Genomic DNA, 19,527 nt, shown 5'->3' with positions numbered 1-19,527 from the left:
GACTGATCCTTCTCAAACTATTCCAAAAAATTCAAGAGAAGAGAAAGCTCCCAAGCTCATTTTATGAACCACCATTACCCTGATTCCAAAATCAAACAAAGACAATATAAAAATAGAAAACTATAGGCCCATATCCCTGATGAACATAGATGCAAAAATTGTCAACAGAATATTAGCAAGCCTAATTCAGTAATACAATAAAAAGACCATTCACCATGATCAAGTGGGATTTATTTCTGGGATGCAAGTTTGGTTCCATATCCACAAATCAATTAATGTGATATACCACATTAAAAAAGAAAGATAAAATTATATGATCATATCAATAGAGGCAGAAAAAATGACAAAATCAAACATCCATTTATGATAAAAACTCTCAGCAAACGGGAATAGAGGGATTATACCTCAATATAATAAAGGCCATATATGACAGACCCACAGCTAACATGGTACTCAATGGGGAAAAGCTAAAAGCATTCTCCTAAAGATCAGGAACAAGACAAGGATGTCCACTTTCACCACTTTTATTCAACATAGTATTGGAAGTCTTAGCCACAGCAATCAGACAAGAAAAAGAAATAAAAGGCATCCAAATGGGAAAGGAAAAGTAAAACTGTCATTATTTGCAGATTACACGATCCTATATATAGAGAGAAAGAACTCTAAAGATTCCACACACAAAAACTATTAGAACTGATAAATGAATTCAGTAAAACAGTAGACTATTAATTAATATTAAGAAATTGGTTGCATTTTTATACACCAATAATGAACTATCAAAATGAGAAATTAAGAAAATAATCCCATCTACAATTGCATAAAAAAATAAAATACCTAGGAATAAACTTAAACAAGGTGGTAAAAGACCTGTAACTCAGAAATCTATAAGACATTGAAGAAAAAAGTTGAAGATACAAATAAATGGAAGCATATACTGTGTTCATGAATAGGAAGAATTAACATTGTTAAAATGTCCATACTACCCAAAGCTATCTATACATTCAATACAATCCCTATCAAAATATTAATGGCATTTTTCACAGAACTAGAACAAACAATCTTAAAACTTATATGGAACCACAATAGACCCCCAAATAGCCATAGCAATCTTGAGAACAAAGAGCACTATTGGAGTTATCATGCTACCTGATAGAAAACTATACTACAAGGCTATAGTAATCAAAGCAGCACAGTACTGGCATAAAAACAGACACAACGAGTAATGGAACAGAATAAAAACCCAGAAATAAACCCACACCTTTATATTCATTTAATCTGTGAGAAAGAAGGCAAAAAATATACAGTAGGATAAAGACAGTCTATTCAATAAATAGTGTTGAGAAAACTGGACAGATACATGCAAAAAACAAACAAACATGAAACTCAGTCGCCTTTTTACACAATATACAAGAATAAACTCAAAATGGATTAAAGACTTAAGTGTGAAACCAAAACCATAAAACTCCTAGAAGAATGCATAGGCAGTAAATTCTCTGACATTGCTCTTAGTAATATTTTTTTCTGATCTATCTCTTCAGGCAAGAAAAACAAAAGGGAAAATAAACAAACGGGACTACATCAAACTAAAAAGGTTTTGGACAGCAAAGGAAACTACCAAAAAAACAAAAAGACAGCTTATTGAATGGAAGAAGATACTTGCCAATGATACATCTGATAAGGGATTAATATCCAAAATTTATAAAGAACTCATACAGCTCAACACCAAAAAAACAATCTAATTGAAAAATTGGCAGAGGACCTGAATAAACATAGACATTTCTCCAAAGACGACATACACATAGCCAATAGACATATGAAAAAATACTCACCGTTACTAATCATCAGAAAAATACAAATTAAAACCACAACCTCACATCTGTCAGAATGGCTGTTATCAATAAATCAACAAATAACAAGTGTTGGCAAGGATGTAGAGAAGAGGTAACCCTTTATGCACTGTTGGTGGGATTGCAAATTGTTACAGCCACTATGGAAAATGGTTTAGAAGTTTCTTTAAAAATTAAAACTAGAAATACCTTATGACCAAGAAATTCCACTTCTGGGTACTTATCTGAAAAAATCCAACACACTAATTCAATAAGATACATGCACCCCTATAATCATTGCAGTGCGTTTAAAAATAGCCAAGATACAGAAGCATAAAGAAGATGTGGTACATATATACATTGAAATATTACTTGCCCATAAAAAAGAATGAAATTTTACCATTTGCAACAGCATGTATGTACCTAGAGGGTATTATGCTAAGTGAAATAAGTCTGAGAAAGACAAATGTCATATGATCTCACTTATATGTAGAATCTAAAGAACAAAATAAATAAACGAACAAAATAGAAACAGACTCAGATCCAGAGAACAGTTTGACGGTTGCCATATGAGAGGGGTGTTGGGGAGCTGGGTGAAAAAGGGAAAGGGATTAAGAAATACAAATTGGCAATAACAAAATAGTCTCAGGGATGCAAAGCACAGCACAGAGAATACAATCAATAATGTTGCAGCAACTATATACAGTGCCAGGTGGGTACTAGACTAATGGGGGATCACTGCATAAGTTATATAAATGTCTAACTGCACACCTAAAACTAATATAAAATAATATTGAATGCTAACTGTTACTGAAAAAGATAAATAATTTAAATATATATGTGTATTTCCTATACTGTACATTCCATGATTTATTTTGTATAACTGCAGGCTTTTATACCTTTTATACCCTTTCACCCCTTTCACCTACCCTCCCCACTCAGCCCCCATCTGGCAACCATCAGTTCTATATCTATCTTTATGTACTGAAACATAGATATTTACACCCATAATTTCAATCCCATATCACAGGGTTCTAGCTGTATTTTTCTGCCTTTTTTCATCTTTAATTTATTTTTCCAAAAGTGAGAAACCTGTCTTATTCTTCTTTTTTCTTTTTTAAGTATGTAAGTATAGTTGGTATACAATCTTATATTGGTTATATTCATTTCAGATGTACAAGATAGTGATTTGACATTTTTATATCTTACAATGTAATCACCTCACTAATTTTAGTAATCACATGTCACCATGCAAACTTATCACAATATTATTGACTATATTCCCCTTCCCCTTTTCAACCATCTCCCACATCCTCCCTCCTGGTAACCATCCCTTTGGTATGTTTCCATGAGTCTGTTTTTGTTTTGTTTCGTTTTATTTTGCTTGTAGATTCCACCTGTAAGTGAAGCCATGTGGCGCTTGTCTTTCTCTGCCTGACTTATTTTACTTACCATAATACCCTCTAGGTCAATTCATGTTGTCACAAATGACAAGATTTTATTCTTTTTTATTGCTGCATAATATTCCATTGTATATATGTACCACATCTTCGTTATCCATTTATCTATCAACAGACGCCTTGGTTGCTTCCATATCTTGACTATTGTAAATAATGCTGCAATGAACATAGGAGTTCGTATATCTTTTCAAATTAATGTTTTCATTCTCTTTGGATAAATACCCAGAAGTGGAATTGCTGGGTCATATGGTATATCCATTTTTGTTTTTTGAGGAATCTCCATATTGTTTTCCATAGTGGTTGCACTAGTTTGCAGTCCCACCAGCAGTGCACAAGGGTTCCCTTTTCTCCACAACCTCGCCAACACAGGCTTTTTTGTTGACTTTTTGATTATAGCCGTTCTGATTGGTGTGAGTTGGTATCTCACTGTGGTTTTGAATTGCATTTCCCTGATGATTAGTGATGTTGAGCATCTTTTCATGTTTGCTAGTAATCTCTGTCGTTTTTTGGAAAAATGTCTTCTCATATCCCCTGCCCATTTTTCGATCACATTGTTTATTTTTTTCTTACTGTGTTTTATGAGTTTCGTACATATTTTGTATATCAACCTCTTATCAGATATATCATTTGCAAATGTATTCTCCCATTTAGTGCATTGCCTTTGTTTTGTTGAAGGTCTCCTTTGCTGTGCAGGTTTTTAGTCTGATATAGTCCCATATGTTTATTTTTGCTTTTGTTTCCCTTGCTTGAGGGGACATATCCAAAAAGATATTACTTAGACTGATATCAGATAATTTGCTTTTATGTTTTCTTCTAGGAGTTTTATGGTTTCAGGTATTATATTTAAGTCTTTAACCCATTTTGAGTTTATTTTTGTGTATAGTATAAGAGAATGGTCCAGTTTCAGTTTTTTGCATGTATTTGTCCAGTTTTTTGAACATCACTTATTGAAGAGATTGTCATTACTCCAGTGTATATTTTTATCTCCTTTGTCATAGATTGGTTGACCATATAAGGGAGGGTTTATTTCTGGCCTCTATATTCTGTCCTATTTGATCTATGTGTCTGTTTTTGTGCCAGTACCGTACTGTTTTATTATAGCCTTGTACTATAGTTTGAGATCAGGCTGCACAACACCTCGAACTTTGTTCTTCTATCTCAAGATTGCTTTGGATATTCCGGGTCTTTTGTGGTTCCATACAAATATTAGGATTATTTGTTCTTGTGAGAAGAATGAATTGGTATTTTGATAGGGGTTGCGTTGAGTCTGTAAATGACAAGATATGGATCATTCAGCCTGCTCAGCTACTTTTAAGTCAGTACGTTGTGTGTTTGCTTAATGTTTTATTTTCCAGTAGCCAGACCATCACAGAAGTTCTGCATTCATTACCTACTATCAGAGTTGATTATTTCTGGACCTCTTTGCAGAATATTCAGCACTCTATTAAGAGGAAAAAAGCCAAGTTGGATAAGTTGTTATATTTTCATTTGTCTTTGAGAAATGTGAGTGGAAAAACAACAAACTTTTTCAAAGAAAAGTCCACGTTTAAAATTTCAAAGAATAAATTTAAAAATTTTATAATTTAAAAACTAAAATTTTTTAAATTAAGTATTTATCCCATGGGTTTTGTTTACTTCCATTAAGGAGAATGATTAGTTTTTCTGGAAAGAAGAAGGTATTTCTCACCAAAGCTCTCTTCAAAGAAGGAAGGAAGCAAGTTGTCTTCTTTTAGGAGTTTCTGACATAAAATGATTGGAGAATACTGTTACTTCGGAATACAGAAAACATTTTTGTTCCTCTTATTGACATTCAGCTGAGAGAGGTAAAGTTAAAACAATACAAACAAAACTGTTGGTGTTATCAGGAGGGAGTCAAGCAGGCAAGCTGAGTTTGTCACAAGATGACTCAGACCCCTGACCTAGTCACATATAAATCAGCTCTGCAGTTCTTTCCAAAGGCCCCACTCTACTTTCTCACCAAGGACACCTTCAGAAAGGCTCATCTCAATTTTAATTTCAGAAAGGTTGGGAAACTCAAATTCAGTATTATGCAAAAGAAAGCCGACTGAAACTCATCATAGACCAGGTTTAGGATTATAGTAGTCCCAACTAGAATTTACATTGAATAAACACAAAGACCAGGGGGAGAGAGGGAGCTAGTCACTAAAGTTTGCCCTAACTCTTCTACAGAACGAAACAGGACACAGCCAGCCAGTCCTTCAGCCATTCCTGGTTTGATCCTCCCACCTTCACCCCCACACCCAGAATTGGTCACCCCAAGTGGGCAGCTGGGTGTGAGAGCTTTGAGGGGCCTCCCCAGAGCTATTTTTATCCTGGTATTTTCTGCTGATTGACTTTCCACTGGGGCAGCCCCAGGTCTGGGGGATTCACTCCAGCTGGGAAATCTGAGAAGTCAGCTGGCCTGTGGTAAATGAGGTATTTTTAGCTGAGACTTGGGGATTTCAGGATTGTCATCTACTTTAGACCTCAGGGTGGGAGACACAAAACAAAGCCAAGCAAGAGGAGTGGCGCTGACTCTGAAGTTCCTTAGCAACGACTGCTGAGCTTATTATTCAAAGAAGATTCTGTGTGCACCCTGGTATTATGTACTAGGGGCAGGGAAAGCCAGCCCCGGGCTCTTTCTCTGCACCAGTGGAGGTCAGGCGTGGGAGTCCCTCCTCTGCAGGCCAGGTATTCTGAGGGGCTCTCCCACACCTACCTACCTACCTGCCTTTCTGTTACATCAGCATCCCTGGGACTAGTTAGAAATGCCAAACTTGGACCTCACCCCAGGCCTACTAAATTAGAAACTCTGGCAGTAAGACATAAGACACAGTGATCTGTGGCAGATCAGGCCCTCCAGGTAATTCTCATGCATACTAAACTTTGAGAATTACTAGCCTAATCACACATTCACTAACATTCATAGATAAATGTACATATAAGAGTAAAACTTTATCCGTACCAAACCCATATGCAGTACATTTTTTAATTGATTGACATTATTTTAGCACATTTTTAGATTTACAAAAATGTTGAGCAGATAGTAAACAGAGCCAGTAACTTTCTAAGCCATTTTTTTCTCCTATGTACTGTACCCTAATACAAAAAAAGTTTATCCCATGTTCATCCTCAAGGGTAGTGATAAGACACCGTTTTTTGCTATGAAGGCTGCAACTGAGTCAGAGCAAGAAACAGACCCTAGTGTGCAGTAGGATGGCAGTAATGCACACAGTCCCTGGGAACAACTGTACATGAGTATCTTAGGCCAAACTGCCATGAAGCCAACTATAACTGTCTATGCTGATGTAACCAGGGGAAAGCCTTCTTAAGAGGGTCTTGAAAATGATGTTAATATTAGAGTATTGGTAATGTATCAGTTTCCCATGGTTGCTATAACATATTGCCAGAGTAGCTTACAACAACACAAATTTATTCTCTTACAATTCTGACAGTGAGCATTCTGAAATCTGTTTCACTGGGCTAAAATCAAGGGCTGCTTCCTTCTGAATACTCTGAGGGGCGAATTTGTTTCCTTGCATTTCCAGCTTTTAGTGGCAGCCTGTTCCTGTATTCCTTGGCGGGTGGCCTGTCTTGCATCTTCAAAGCACATCTCTCCAGTCTCTACATCCATCATTTCATTGCTTTCTCTGACTCTGACCCTCTTGTCTCCCTCTTATGAGGACATTGTGATTACATCAGGCCCTCCCAAATAATCCAGGATAATCTCTCTATCTCAAAATCCTTAATCACATCTGTAAAGTTCATTTTGCCATATAAGGTGGCATTCATGGGTCCTGGGAATTAGGAGCTGGACATGTTAGGGAATGCTTAGTTAGAAACAACCTACCATATGCCATGTAACCCTGTACTATCCAATATGGTAAACATGAGCCACAGGTGGTTACTAAGCACTTACAATCGGGCTCATCTGATTTGAGGTGTGTTACAAGAGTATTGAATTCAGAAGATTTAGTATAAAAAAGGTAAAACATTTTACTAACAATTTTTATATTGATTCCATGTTAAAAGTATAAAATATTAAATATATTAAATTAAATATATCATTGAAATTAAATTCATCTGTTTCTTTTTTCTTTTCTAATGTAACTACCAGAAAATTTTAAATTACACATGTGGCTGACATATTTCTATTGGATAGTGCTCCTCGGAGTCATAAAGGAAGGAGGGTGATGTTAAATTTCTATTGTTTTATTTTTGTCTTGCTCTTACTTGTAAGAGAACCTAGAATTTGAAAGCAACAATTCCTCCTTTGACCTTCTCTATGGAGAGCAACTGACTACACACAATTAAGATTTTTAAATAGATTTTCTGATCACGATGGCAGAGTAGGTAAACATTGTGCTCACCTCCTCTCGCAACCACATCAAAATTACAACTAAACTGTCATTGAGGATCACCTGAAGTCTAGCTGAACAGAAGTCCTATAACTAAGGATACACAGAAGCCACCTTGAGACTGGTAGGAAGGATGGAGACATGGAATGGGCTGGTCCCCATATCCATGTATGGCAGTTAAAAATTGGGAGGGACACCTCAGCTGCAGAGGTCCCCCTTGAGGAGAAGGGGTCCCAGCCCCACATCAAGTTCCCCAGTCCAGTGTTCTAGTCCCAGGGAGAGAATTCCTCACAACTTCTGGCTGTGAATCCAGCAGAGATTGTGACTGAGTGAGACTGAGAGCAAGTGAGTCCCAGACACTCCCCTTAAGGGGCTCACACATGAACTTAATTGCTGACAGACTCACACACTCTAAGTTCTACTGGGGCAGCAGCTTAAAAGGTGCCAGGGACATACAGGGAGGAACTGAATTGTCTGGTTTTAGGGCAAGGGCTTGGAGGGCAGTTATCTCTCAGATAAAAGTGCTGGCAGAATCCATTGTTTCTGTTTTGAGCCCTTGCCCCTCCCTGTGTTCAGGCGCAGACAGCCACCACCATATCTGAATCCCCATCAACCTGGCTAACAACATTGGTCCCACCCTGATGATTCCCCACCCAACTTACAGGTTCATCCAAGGCACTTCCAGTGGTTTTTACATACAAACAGCCTGGCTTGGCTCATGCTGAAGATTTCCTAAAAATGGTTCACAAACCCCAAACAAGCAGCACCTGGCCTCAGCTTACCTAAACCTCCTAAGCAGCACCAAGCCATGCACAGTGGCAGCTGACAACAGTTCACAGCTTAACCTCTCCCAAGCTACTCAAAGCCCAGCGTGGGTGGCCACCATCTACAGTCACTTTGTGGTTCATGCCAGGTGGCCCAGGGCAGGGCACAGGCTGTGGGTGAACTTGGCCTGTGGTGGAGCCCCTCCCAGGAGGCTTGGGGGCCAGCACAGCCAGTGACCAGCTTTGAACCATGCCTGAGCACCACCAGGGCACCTCCACAGATGACACACCCAAACAGAAAACTGGGCAGGCACCAGAGCCCTGCTGAAGCAAATGCTGCTCTGTAGAGTCAGCTCCTGAACAATAGCTCCTCCACTGTAGTCATGGCCAGTCCTCACAGGCAATCAGCCCAAAGGTCAATCCCTCCTATTGATGTGCAAACAGCAATAGAGGCTCAACTACAAAAGGAGGACACACACAACCCACACAAAGGGCACACCTGGAGCACCTGGCTCAGATGACCAGGGAGAATGCACTATTGGGCCCCATAGGACACCTACTAGATAAGACCACTCTACTAAGACCGGGAGACATAGCAGCCCTACCTAATACATAGAAACAAACACAGGGAGGCAGCCAAAATGGGGAGACAAAAAAAATGTCCCAAATAAAAGAACAGAACAAAGCTCCAGAAAAAGAACTAAACAAAATGGAGACAAGCAATCTACCAGACACAGAGTTCAAAACATCGGTTATAAGGATTCTCAATGACCTCAGTAAGAACTTCAACAATGTGATAAGAAATATAAAAATGAAGATAGAAAACATAAAAAAGAACCAGTCAGAAATGAAGAATAAAATAACTGAAATGAATACTTTAGAGGGAATCAACCATAGATTAGATGAAGCAGAGGATCAAATCAACAATTTAGAAGATAAGTTAGCAAAAAACACCCAATAACAACAGCAAAAAGACAATAAAAAAAATGAATATAGTTTAAGGGGCCTCTGGAAAAACATCTAAGTGTACCAACATGCGAATCATAGGGGTACCAGAAAGAGAAAAGACAGAGCAAGGAATTAAAAAACTATCTGAGGGGTGAACAGGTGGCTCCGTTGGTTAGAGTGTGAGCTCTGGGCAACAGGGCTGCAACTTCAGTTCACACAAGGGCCAGCGAGCTGCACCCTCCGCAACTAGAATGAAGTCAACGAGCTGCCGCTCAGCTCCAGGGTGGCCAGATGGCTCAATTGGTTGAAGCGCGGACTCTCAACCACAAAGTTGCCGATTCCACTCCCACAACGGATGGTGGGCTGGGCCCCCTGCAACTAACAACGGCACTGGACCTGTAGCTGAGTTGCACCTTCCACAACTAAGATTGAAAGGACAGCAACTTGACTTGGAAAAAGTCCCAGAAGTACACACTATTCCCCAATAAATTCCTGTTCCCCTTCCCCAATAAAATCTTTAAAAAAAGAAAAGAAAACCTGTTTGAAGGGGCGGTTGGATAGCTCAGTTGGTTAGAGTGCAGTGCTCTCTAACCCTGGGCCACTATGAGCTACACCCTCAACAGCTAGACTGAAACAACTACTTGACTTGGAGGTGATGGGTCCTGGAAAAACACACTTAAATAAATAAAAGTTAAAAAAAAAATCATTTAAAAAAAAATTTAAAGAATTAATGACCAAAAATTTCCCTAACCTGGCAAAGGAACTAGATATATAAGCCAAGGAAGCCCAGAGAGTCCCAAACAAGGTGAACCCAAAGAGGCCCACACCAAGACACATCATAAGTAAAATACCAAAGCTTAAAGACAAAAAGAAAATCTTAAAGGCAGCAAGAGAAAAGCAGTTAGTTACCTACAAGGAAGCTCCAATAAGACTGTCAGCTGATTTCTCAACAGAAACCTTCCAGGCCAGAAAGGACTGAAATAAAATATTCAAAGTGATGAAAAGCAGGGACCTACAATCAAGATTACTCTACCTAGAAAAGCTGTCATTTAGAATTGAAGGACAGATAAAGAGCTTCCGAGACAAGAAAAAGCTAAAGGAGTTCACCAACACCAAACCAGTGTTACAAGGACTGTTAGAGGGACTTCCTTAAATGAAATATATATATACATATATATACATATATATATATGAAATATATATATATTTGAATAAAATGGCAATAACTACACATCTCTAAACAATAACTTTAAATGTAAATGGATTAAATGCTCCAATCAATAGACATAGGGTAGCTGAATGGAAAAGAAAACAAAACCTTTACATATGCTGCCTACATGAGACTCACTTTAGATTGAAAGACACACACATACTGAAGTCAAAGGGATGGAAAAAGATATTTCATGAAAATGGAAATTTAGAAAAAAACACTACCAAAAACCTGGGGTAGCAATACTTACACCAGACTAAATAGGCTTTAAAACAAAGGTTATAATAAGAGACAAAGAAGGACCCAGTAATCCCACTTCTGGGTATTTATCTGAAGAAGCCCAAAACACTAATTTGAAGGGACGTGTGCATCTATAAACATATGTTCACTGCAGCATTATTTACAATAGCCAAGATGTGGAGGCAACCTGGGTGTCCATGAATGGATGAATGGATAAAGAAGAGGTGGTACATATATACAGTGGAATATTATTCAGCCAGAAAAAAAGAATGAAATCTTACCATCTGCAACAACATGGATAGACCTAGAGGGTATTATGCTAAGTGCATTAAGTCAGATAGAGAAAGACAAATACCATACGATTTCACTTATATATGGAATCTAAAGAGTAAAATAAATGAACAAAACAGAAACATATTCATAGATACAGAGAACATTTTGATGGTTGCCGGATGGGAGGGGTGTTGGAGGGATAGGTGAAAAAGGGGAAGGAAGTAAGTACAAATTGGTAGTTATAAAATAGTCATGGGGATGTAGGGTATAGCATAAGGAATATAGTCAATAATATTGTAATAACTATGTATGGTGTCAGATGGGTATTAGATTTATCAGGGTGATCATTTCATAAGTTATATAAATGTCTAATCACTATGTTGTACCCCTGAAACTAATATAATATTGTATATCAACTGTAATTGAAAACAAAAAAAAAAAATTTTAAAGAATCATAAAAAGGAAAAAAAAGATTTTAAATCAATAGGCCTATTTTTATAGGGTGGATGTGCACAACTAAATTCTCCACTAAATAACAGTAACCAAAAGAAAAAAATAAAACTCACACATTTATGTAACAACTCTTGTTCTTACAAAGTGTCTCCATAAAGCATTATTTCATTGAATCCTTCATCACATCCCTGTTTCCCATTTTTCAGAGAAGGAAACTGAGCCTAAGGAAAATTAACGTGCTGGAGGGGCAGCCAGCTAATAAGTGATGAACAAGAACCTGAGCCCAGGTCTGTATGCCTCAGGGTCAGGGCTGCCTTGAGGTTGTTTCCTGCCTTGGGTTTAATGATTTAATCAGGCTCACGCTATTTCCTGAGTTACTTTATATTAATACATCCAATCTTCCTAAATTTCAGATATCACAGAATTATCTCTCTTTACCTCAAAATTCTGTTCTTTTGCAACTCTAAATAGATTTTTATTTTTTATTTTATGACTTTGAATACAGAAGGGTTATATCCTACCTAGCTATTTAAGGACAATTTTCTCTTGTGTCCAACTCCTCAGCTGTACCCAGAAGCATACTTGGTTCCACACTTGATCCTGGGCCATAGGTTGGAAGGCCCCCAACACCAGGGATTGCCTCTCCCCATTCTTTCCACCACCCCCAAGCTGCATGCATTGGTAAAGACTTCATTCTGACCTACAGCCAGAGAAGATATCCCCAGACATACGTGGGCTCTGACTATCAGATTGCCTCTGAGCAGCCTTCCTTGGGATTGAACAGCAATATTGCACTTTGGCAAAAAGTCACTGTAAGGAGAATTTAAAAAGACCCACAAAGAGGGAAGCAAACTAAAGTCCGCTAGGTTGCCCCTTACCCAGGCAGGGCTTCTCAACTGTCAGAAAGGGAAGAGGGAAAAAAGAAATAAAAGGGTGAAGTATTTTGCTCATTTTCTCTGCCCCATTCAGATTTCAGCTTTTAGATCTGGAGAGGACATTGGAAAGTGACTACTGCAAGTACTTCATTTTACACATGAGAAAACCAGGATCAAAAAGGTCAACTGACATCTGTAAAGTCTCATAGCAACTTAGCATCAGATAAAGATTAGAACTCGCATGTCTGATGTTGTTTGACTTGGACAAAATTGTTTTAAAAGAGCACAGAGAAATAATAAGTAAAATCATACAGCTTTGATTTCCAAACCACACCACAGTGGAGTGGCATCTCACTTGTAGGATGAGGCTCTGAAATAGACCCACAAAGGTGAAAATCACATACAGTCAAAATAAACCTTGAAAATCCTTAGGCAAGTGCCACACTGGAGACCAATATAGCTTCTGCCAATAAATCCCACACAGTCAGTTTTTCCAGAGATGGGACAGGTTCATCAGTTGAATACTGAATTAATTAATTGGCTTGACGTCAGAGGACAAAAAGGCATCGATCTTTAAACAAGGATGACACGCAAGACTGTAAGATAGATATGTATAGAAGGCACGCAGTTTCTGAAACTAACAGCGAGTTCTGTTCTCTTTTGTGCTCTCACTCCAGGGCACTGAATAGAATGAGCAGCCAAGTGACTCATATTACTCCAACAGTTACCTCTTCCCTGAACTCCTAATTTAGTGTTTAGTTGGAAACTAAGCTTTACACACGTGAATATTTATCTGTTTCGTTCACTGGTGTATTTCAAGTGCCTATAACTGTGCCTGTCACCTAAATGTGTGTTGAATACATGAATGAATCTATGCCTCTTTGTGTCCAGGCTGTATTGTTGAATTCTCCTTAGTTGAAGCTATCTAGGTCTTGCACATGGCTTTTAACCTCTCCGGGTGCTATGGTGCCTTAGCCAGAAAAATTCATATTGAACTGTTCATAGAGATTTTTCACTACTCATGGGGTTCTTGGTGGCCCAGATTACAACTTCTTGGTGCTATTAACCTTTACTGTGCTGCTGTGACACCTTAGCAGAATGACTTTCCTGGCTTTGGAGAGCGTGACATCATTTACTTTCATAGCTGCATGAGGACTTTTTGTTAAATTCTCCCAAGTTCTGGACACGAAGGTCTCTTCAAATGCTGTCAGTCTAAAAGCGCAAAGTTGCCCTGGGCTAAGCACAAACTAGTCGCACCAAAATAATCTTCACAACTCACCTCTATATTCCCTTCTCCTACGCCAGCCTGTTGGCTGACTAGCCCTTCTCCACAGATGTCCTCCTGAGCTGCTGACAGTTTCAGCACTGATAGGGAATGGCAAGCTGGATAGCCTACAGGACAACCCCGGGTCCCCAGTCCTATCAAGGACTGACACGGGGCTTGTCACCACCGACTCTGATGGCTTGGACACGTAAAATTGGACCACAGTTGCTGTAAGGTGAGCTGATGAAAGCAACTGCCAGGAGGCTGAGAAGAAAACAGAACTTTTGGGCACCCCTCAACAGAGCTCAGTGCAAAAAACAGTGCTACCGAATGCTCAGGCATGAGGCAGGCAGACAAGCCAGTGCTCCAGGACAACAGTGGCTTTTTTTGAGCAAAGAGAAAGAAACAGAGCCTGGCAAAAGGGCTGGGGACAGTGACAGGCTTGGGACAGGGCAGCTGATCCCGCAATCTGAAGGTGATCATCCCACGTACTCCACACCCACGTGGAAAGCACACATGACTTCCCAACCTGCATGGTGATTATCTGTCTAGGAATAATAAACATTATGGACTGTACTTGCTCTAAAGCAGACTTAGCAAAATCCCAGGCACAGAATAAACCCCTACGGGATAAGGAATCAAGGCAGGGAATGGGTTACCTATCTATGCATTTGTACTGGCTTGAACAGTGTCCCCCAAAATACATGTCTGCCAGAACCTCAGGATGTGGCCTTCCTTAGAAATAGGGTCTTTGCCTTTGTAATTAGTTCCGGTAAGGTCATACTGGATTCATGGGAGCCCTAAATCCAATAGGACTGGTGTCCTTATAACAAGGGGAAAGAACAGAGAGAGACAGGGAAGAAGGACTATGGAAGCAGATATTGGAATGATGCAGCTATGATCCAAGGAATGCCAAGAACAGCCAGCAACCACCGGAAGCCAGGTCGAGCAGAGAAAGAATTCTTAGGATCCTTCCCTAGAGCCTTAAAGAGACATGGCCCTTCTGACATTTTGATGTTGGACTTAGAGCCTCCAGAATGGTAAGTGAATACATCTCTCTTGTTTTAAGCCACTCAGTTTATGGTAATTCATTACAGCAGCCCTAGGAAACTAATACAGCAGCTATCTATCTTAGCTAGTCCAAATATATCTCTATGTACCAGGCACTCTTCTAGCAATGAACAAAAACAATGAAAAAAATCTCTGCTCCATGGAGTTTGTATCTTAGAATAGGAAGCGACAGAAAATAATCAAAATAAAAAAAATACAATGCATAGTTTGTCAAATGGTGGTAAGTTCAGAAAGGTGTCCTACAGACTGAGGTGGAATATTGTTTTGAATCTGAATAAACTGTACACTCTCAGTGGATTTTGATTCAAACATGGAACCTAGTATATCTAGTGTTGTCATTCTTGTGAAAACTGGTACAACATATAAGGACATATGGGGGAGAGAAGAACCTCCCTTTATTACATTAGAGTTTCTGCTCTAATAGCAGCCATAAAGCTCATTGTGAAGGGAAAAGAACAATACAGAGCAAAAATCATCAAGGCTGAGGGAAAATCCCCAAGGATTTTGTCACTAATACATGCTTATTGGCTGATTTATAAATGAATCTAGCCATTTGCCATTCGGCAAATGTCCTGGCAGTGTAAAAGAAGCAAAGAGGGGTGCTGGACAGGAAACCTTTTATCATCCAAAAGTCTCGTTAAATTATCACTCAAGTGAAAGGAAGCTCTAGAACTACGAGAACAATCAGCAATGAAGGAGGTGTTTTAACTACACAAATATGGTAACCCTGGTCACATGGGATTATTGACCACCTTAGCTAGTGAGACTGAAGAATGGAAATTTTAATTTAATTTTGATTAATTTAAATAATCACATGTGAGTAGCAGCTACTGTATGGGGCAGCACAGCTCTAGAATCACAGAAAGCTGGCTGTGGAAAACAGCCTGGGAGACTCATTGAGTCCGAGATGGGACCAGCTCCATAATTACAAACAGGTTAGGCAGGCTTTATAGAATGTACAACTATTATATATAATATTTCTGGGACATAATTATTTTCTTCATGTTCACAGTGTCTTTATAGATGATCAGTAGCATCGTCCCCATTTGCTGGATGAGGAAATCAAGGTTCAATGTGATTATTTGACTTGCCCAAGGTCTTGCAGCTTTTAAGAAATTTGAATTTAGCTTTGATACGAAACTCCATATTCTACCCATCACAGCAGGTCATCTATAGTACCCTTCACGCCTCTCTGAACAGTCTAAATCACAAAAATGTGTGTGTGTGTGTGTGTGTGTGTGTGTGTGTGTGTGTGTACAGATTTTGAGGAACAGGTAAGTCTGGGGGATTCCTTGAGTGCTTGGTGTGGATCTCGTACTCTATGCAGGTAAGTATCCTTTAGCCAACCAGCTCGATTTTCCACTTGGTCAAAGTGAAATGCCAAGAATGGTGATGCAGCAAACAGAATGTATGAGTGCATACTACTTGCTGACTAAAAATGGCACATTAAAGAAACCTTTCTCCCTTGGACACATTCAGCAAAAATTCTATATCACAGCTTTCCTGGTCCTGTGGGAGCTCCCATCTCTCCAGCAGTAGAGAAACTCAGAAACCCTAAAGCCACAGGTCATCTTGTGGAGGGAGGCTGGGGGTTAGGGAAAATTATAAAGGACCAACATATACTCCACTAACAGTATGGGATCTGAAAATACAGATGGCAGAGAGCAGTGAGGCTAACGGGAGATGCTGGGGTGCTCAGCTTCTCCTGTACCCTCTCGTTTGCCCCCAACAATGGAGAAGGGCAACTGAGGGGCTTGCAGGGCCATGGAATCTGCAAGGCTGAAATCCAGATGAAGCCACGATGGGAAATGTGGCCCTTCCCGAACAAAGGCACAGCTGGTTTGCACTGATGTCTTCTGGGCTATTGCTATTAAGATTTCTGCAGCATTAAGAGGAAGGTCTCTGATGGGATTGATTTTGCACCTTTTAAAAAAGTTTCACTATGCCTGGAAATATACTTGGTGAGATTAATAAAACAATCCTGGGCTCTTTTACCTCCTTGAAGGCTAACTGAGTCTTTCATCATTGTACAGTAATCCTATCCTGCAAGGAACCTTCTGGGAAGAGCCCCCTTCCCCTAAATAAAGCTTTCCAGCATCTTGAGGTTTGGAGGTTTATGTGATTCCACACCCAAATAACTCTAAAAATAGTTCGTCCTAGTGCAACAATTGGTGTGCTGGACAGGATTCTATGGAAAAGCTGACTGCTCAGCCGAGCACTCACACATGTCTATGCAGACGGCTAGTCTAACCTCTCAACCCGCAGGAACATGGTTTTGGGGACTGATTTTTAGCGCTCTTTCACATAACACAACTATTGGCACCAAATAATAATACAAACAAGCTGGTGAATGTTGTGACCGTGGCCAAAAAAAATATATATATATAACTTTAACAAATGCATTGCTTCTTCTCATTCTCTCTTGGTTATGCCAAAAATTAATGTTTTGCATCATCTTTAATTTCCACACCTTCAGCTAAAATATGTGTCTTTGGATAATGATCAGTAAGTCCTGAGTTCACTCCCTTTCCGGTAGCAGTTGCCATTCCTTTACAGTTTTGCTTCCATCACTAAATTACAAAAAATAAAAAAATAAAAAGAGTACAAACTACAAATGTACATATATAGAAGTCGTCATGGTCTTAAAGCAGAGTTGGGTTTTTGTGGTGCGTTGTTCTCAGAAGTTTCCCGCGGAAGGAAAACTCCACGTAATGAATTGCCTGGACAGCTTGCCTGGGAATGCCCAGCTCCGCCCCTCCCCTGAGGGGCTCGCCGCTCTGAGCGCCCTGGGCTCGGTCCCGTGAATGACAAGCAGTGCAAACAGCGCCTACACCGCCACCCAACGGCCCGAGCTGGTGCCCCAGGAGCAAGGCGCCTGCCCCTGGCGCTGGGGAAGAGTCCCTGCAGGATCCCGCACGACACCACCTTCCTCCCGCCCGCGCAGCCTCCAGCGCCTGCCTCACCAAGTGGCCTCCAGTCCCCCACGCCGCCGAGCCGGAACACCCCGACTCCAAAGGAGAAGGGCGGCAGCCGCAGATTAGAACTGGTTCCTGGGGGCTCAACCAGTGAGGGCCATCCTTGGTACTCCTTCCTACCTTTCCTCTCCCGAACCAGGAGCAACGCTGTCCCTTTCCAGGACTGGTTCGGAGCCCGCCAAACCTGCAGCAGCTCAGAACCTGCGCCCCCCGGCGGCGGCCGGCGACAAAGTTTGCGCTCGGGGGACTCAGGAGTTCCCAGCACCCTGTAAGTGGGACTGGTTCTGGGATGCCAACGCTCAGAGCGGTCCGGTGATCTCCGGGCACCAGCTGCTTGCGGGGGAACCGAGAGCCAGTCCTGGCTCTAAGAGGGATGAGACAGAGGCGAGCGCAGTGGGGAAAGGAGGCTTACGTCTGGGGCAGACGAGGCCGCTGCGCGGTCCTTCCAGATGCCGGGCGTCCGCGACGCTGGCGCGGAGAGTAGGTCATCGATCCCCACGGGGCTGCTTCCGACGGCTCCTCCTGCAGCCTCCCCAGGAGGACGCGTGCAGCCCAGTCCACCTGAGGCGTGGAGAGTGCCGGGTGGAGGGGGCACTCTGCAGGAGACGTAGCATCGCCCCTGCCAAGGAGAGCTGGGTCTCCGGACTGACCGGACTGGACCACTGAAGGAAACCCTGCCCATGACCGTGGGAGGGTCCCGGACGCTGGGCAACCGCGCTGGAGGACAGTGTGCCTGGGGACTGGTTGCAGGGCGCTGAGTGAGGGGCTGGGAAAGCCGAAGCTCATCGACAGCAGAGAAAGAAGGTGGCACCCAAGGGGAGGAGGAGACAGTGGCGGGAGGGGTTGACCCCGAATTCATCCCGACTGTGAGGTTATCCGACCTGTTTGTCAGCAGAGCGCGGTTGGTGGATCTTACCGGCTCCGGGGCCCCGGCTCGGCTGTAGCGCTTGTCCGAAGGGAGGGCAGGGGACTGTTTCATGGAGAACATGTCTCGCCTTTTCCTCTGTCCACTCTTATCTTGGCCGATTATCTCTCCTCTACGTGTCCCTGGGAGAGGAACTACGGATGCCTTGCTCTTTATTCAGGAAGAGACAAGTTGAACTTCAAGGGACAGGGGTCCCACATTTTGTCTGCTCCACAGATCCCACCCGCGCGCGCGGACCACTCCCTCCCTTTACTCCGGTCTCTGGGTCCCACCCATAAGAACGCTTAATGACAGATCCTTCGCAACCCCACCTCTTTGCATTTAAAAGTTACTCTTCAGGGGCAGACACTGAAGCTGACTGAAACGCTGCTCCCCTTCCCCCCACCCAGCTTACATCCGTGATGGCAACGCGAAAAGGACGAGACCTCAAAGTTTGGCTGTAGGAGACAAAAGAGTTACTTGTGGGCTTTCCAAAACCACCTTATCACATCCTAGACCTTCTTTCTTTCAGCCAGAGCTAGCTAGCCAAATAAAAATCAAAATAACCGCACGCATTGGAAATTAGAGGCTAAGTTTGTCTCAAAAAAGGTTTAACGTTTCTAGGGCAAACACCATTTGCAGTAAGCATATGGAAACTTGCCTTCTATTATGTTTAATGAAGAAACTGCTTTTGCAAGACTGCCTGAGATTTTGCTGAGACTGCAGGGACATGAGACAACCCCAGCTTGCTTCCATAAACCTGGATTTCCTGCAGAGGGCATCACGAAAGCTGCACCTTCGGGACAAACAGTTCTACCTCTCCGTATTCACTAGCGGCCGCTCTTCCTCAGGCCGTCAAGGGCACTGCCGGACTGCCGGTACTTACAACGGTAAAGACTACTTTTT

At 41.4% G+C, this 19,527-nt stretch overlaps 1 protein-coding gene across 4 annotated transcripts in view; it reads right to left on the bottom strand.

Annotated features, from left to right (window-relative positions):
* The window catches only part of CORIN (corin, serine peptidase), a 204,292-nt gene extending 185,320 nt beyond the window's left edge, over nucleotides 1–18,972 (bottom strand). For 3 of the 4 annotated variants that reach the window (XR_013994118.1, XM_081061606.1, XM_081061607.1), the window contains exon 1: nucleotides 18,130–18,972. Coding sequence is in view for 3 of the 4 variants with exons in the window: in XM_081061606.1 (XP_080917732.1) it covers nucleotides 18,130–18,705 (576 nt within the window). In the remaining variant the exon portion in view is untranslated. The remainder of the gene's footprint in view (nucleotides 1–18,129) is intronic. The other variant, XM_081061608.1, reaches the window with a different exon arrangement.
* Between the last annotated feature and the right edge of the window lie 555 nt (nucleotides 18,973–19,527).

Source organism: Rhinolophus hipposideros (assembly GCF_964194185.1).
Source record: "Rhinolophus hipposideros genome assembly, chromosome: 1".
Classification (NCBI taxonomy): domain Eukaryota; kingdom Metazoa; phylum Chordata; class Mammalia; order Chiroptera; family Rhinolophidae; genus Rhinolophus; species Rhinolophus hipposideros.
This window is presented reverse-complemented; position numbering and strand designations above follow the sequence as displayed.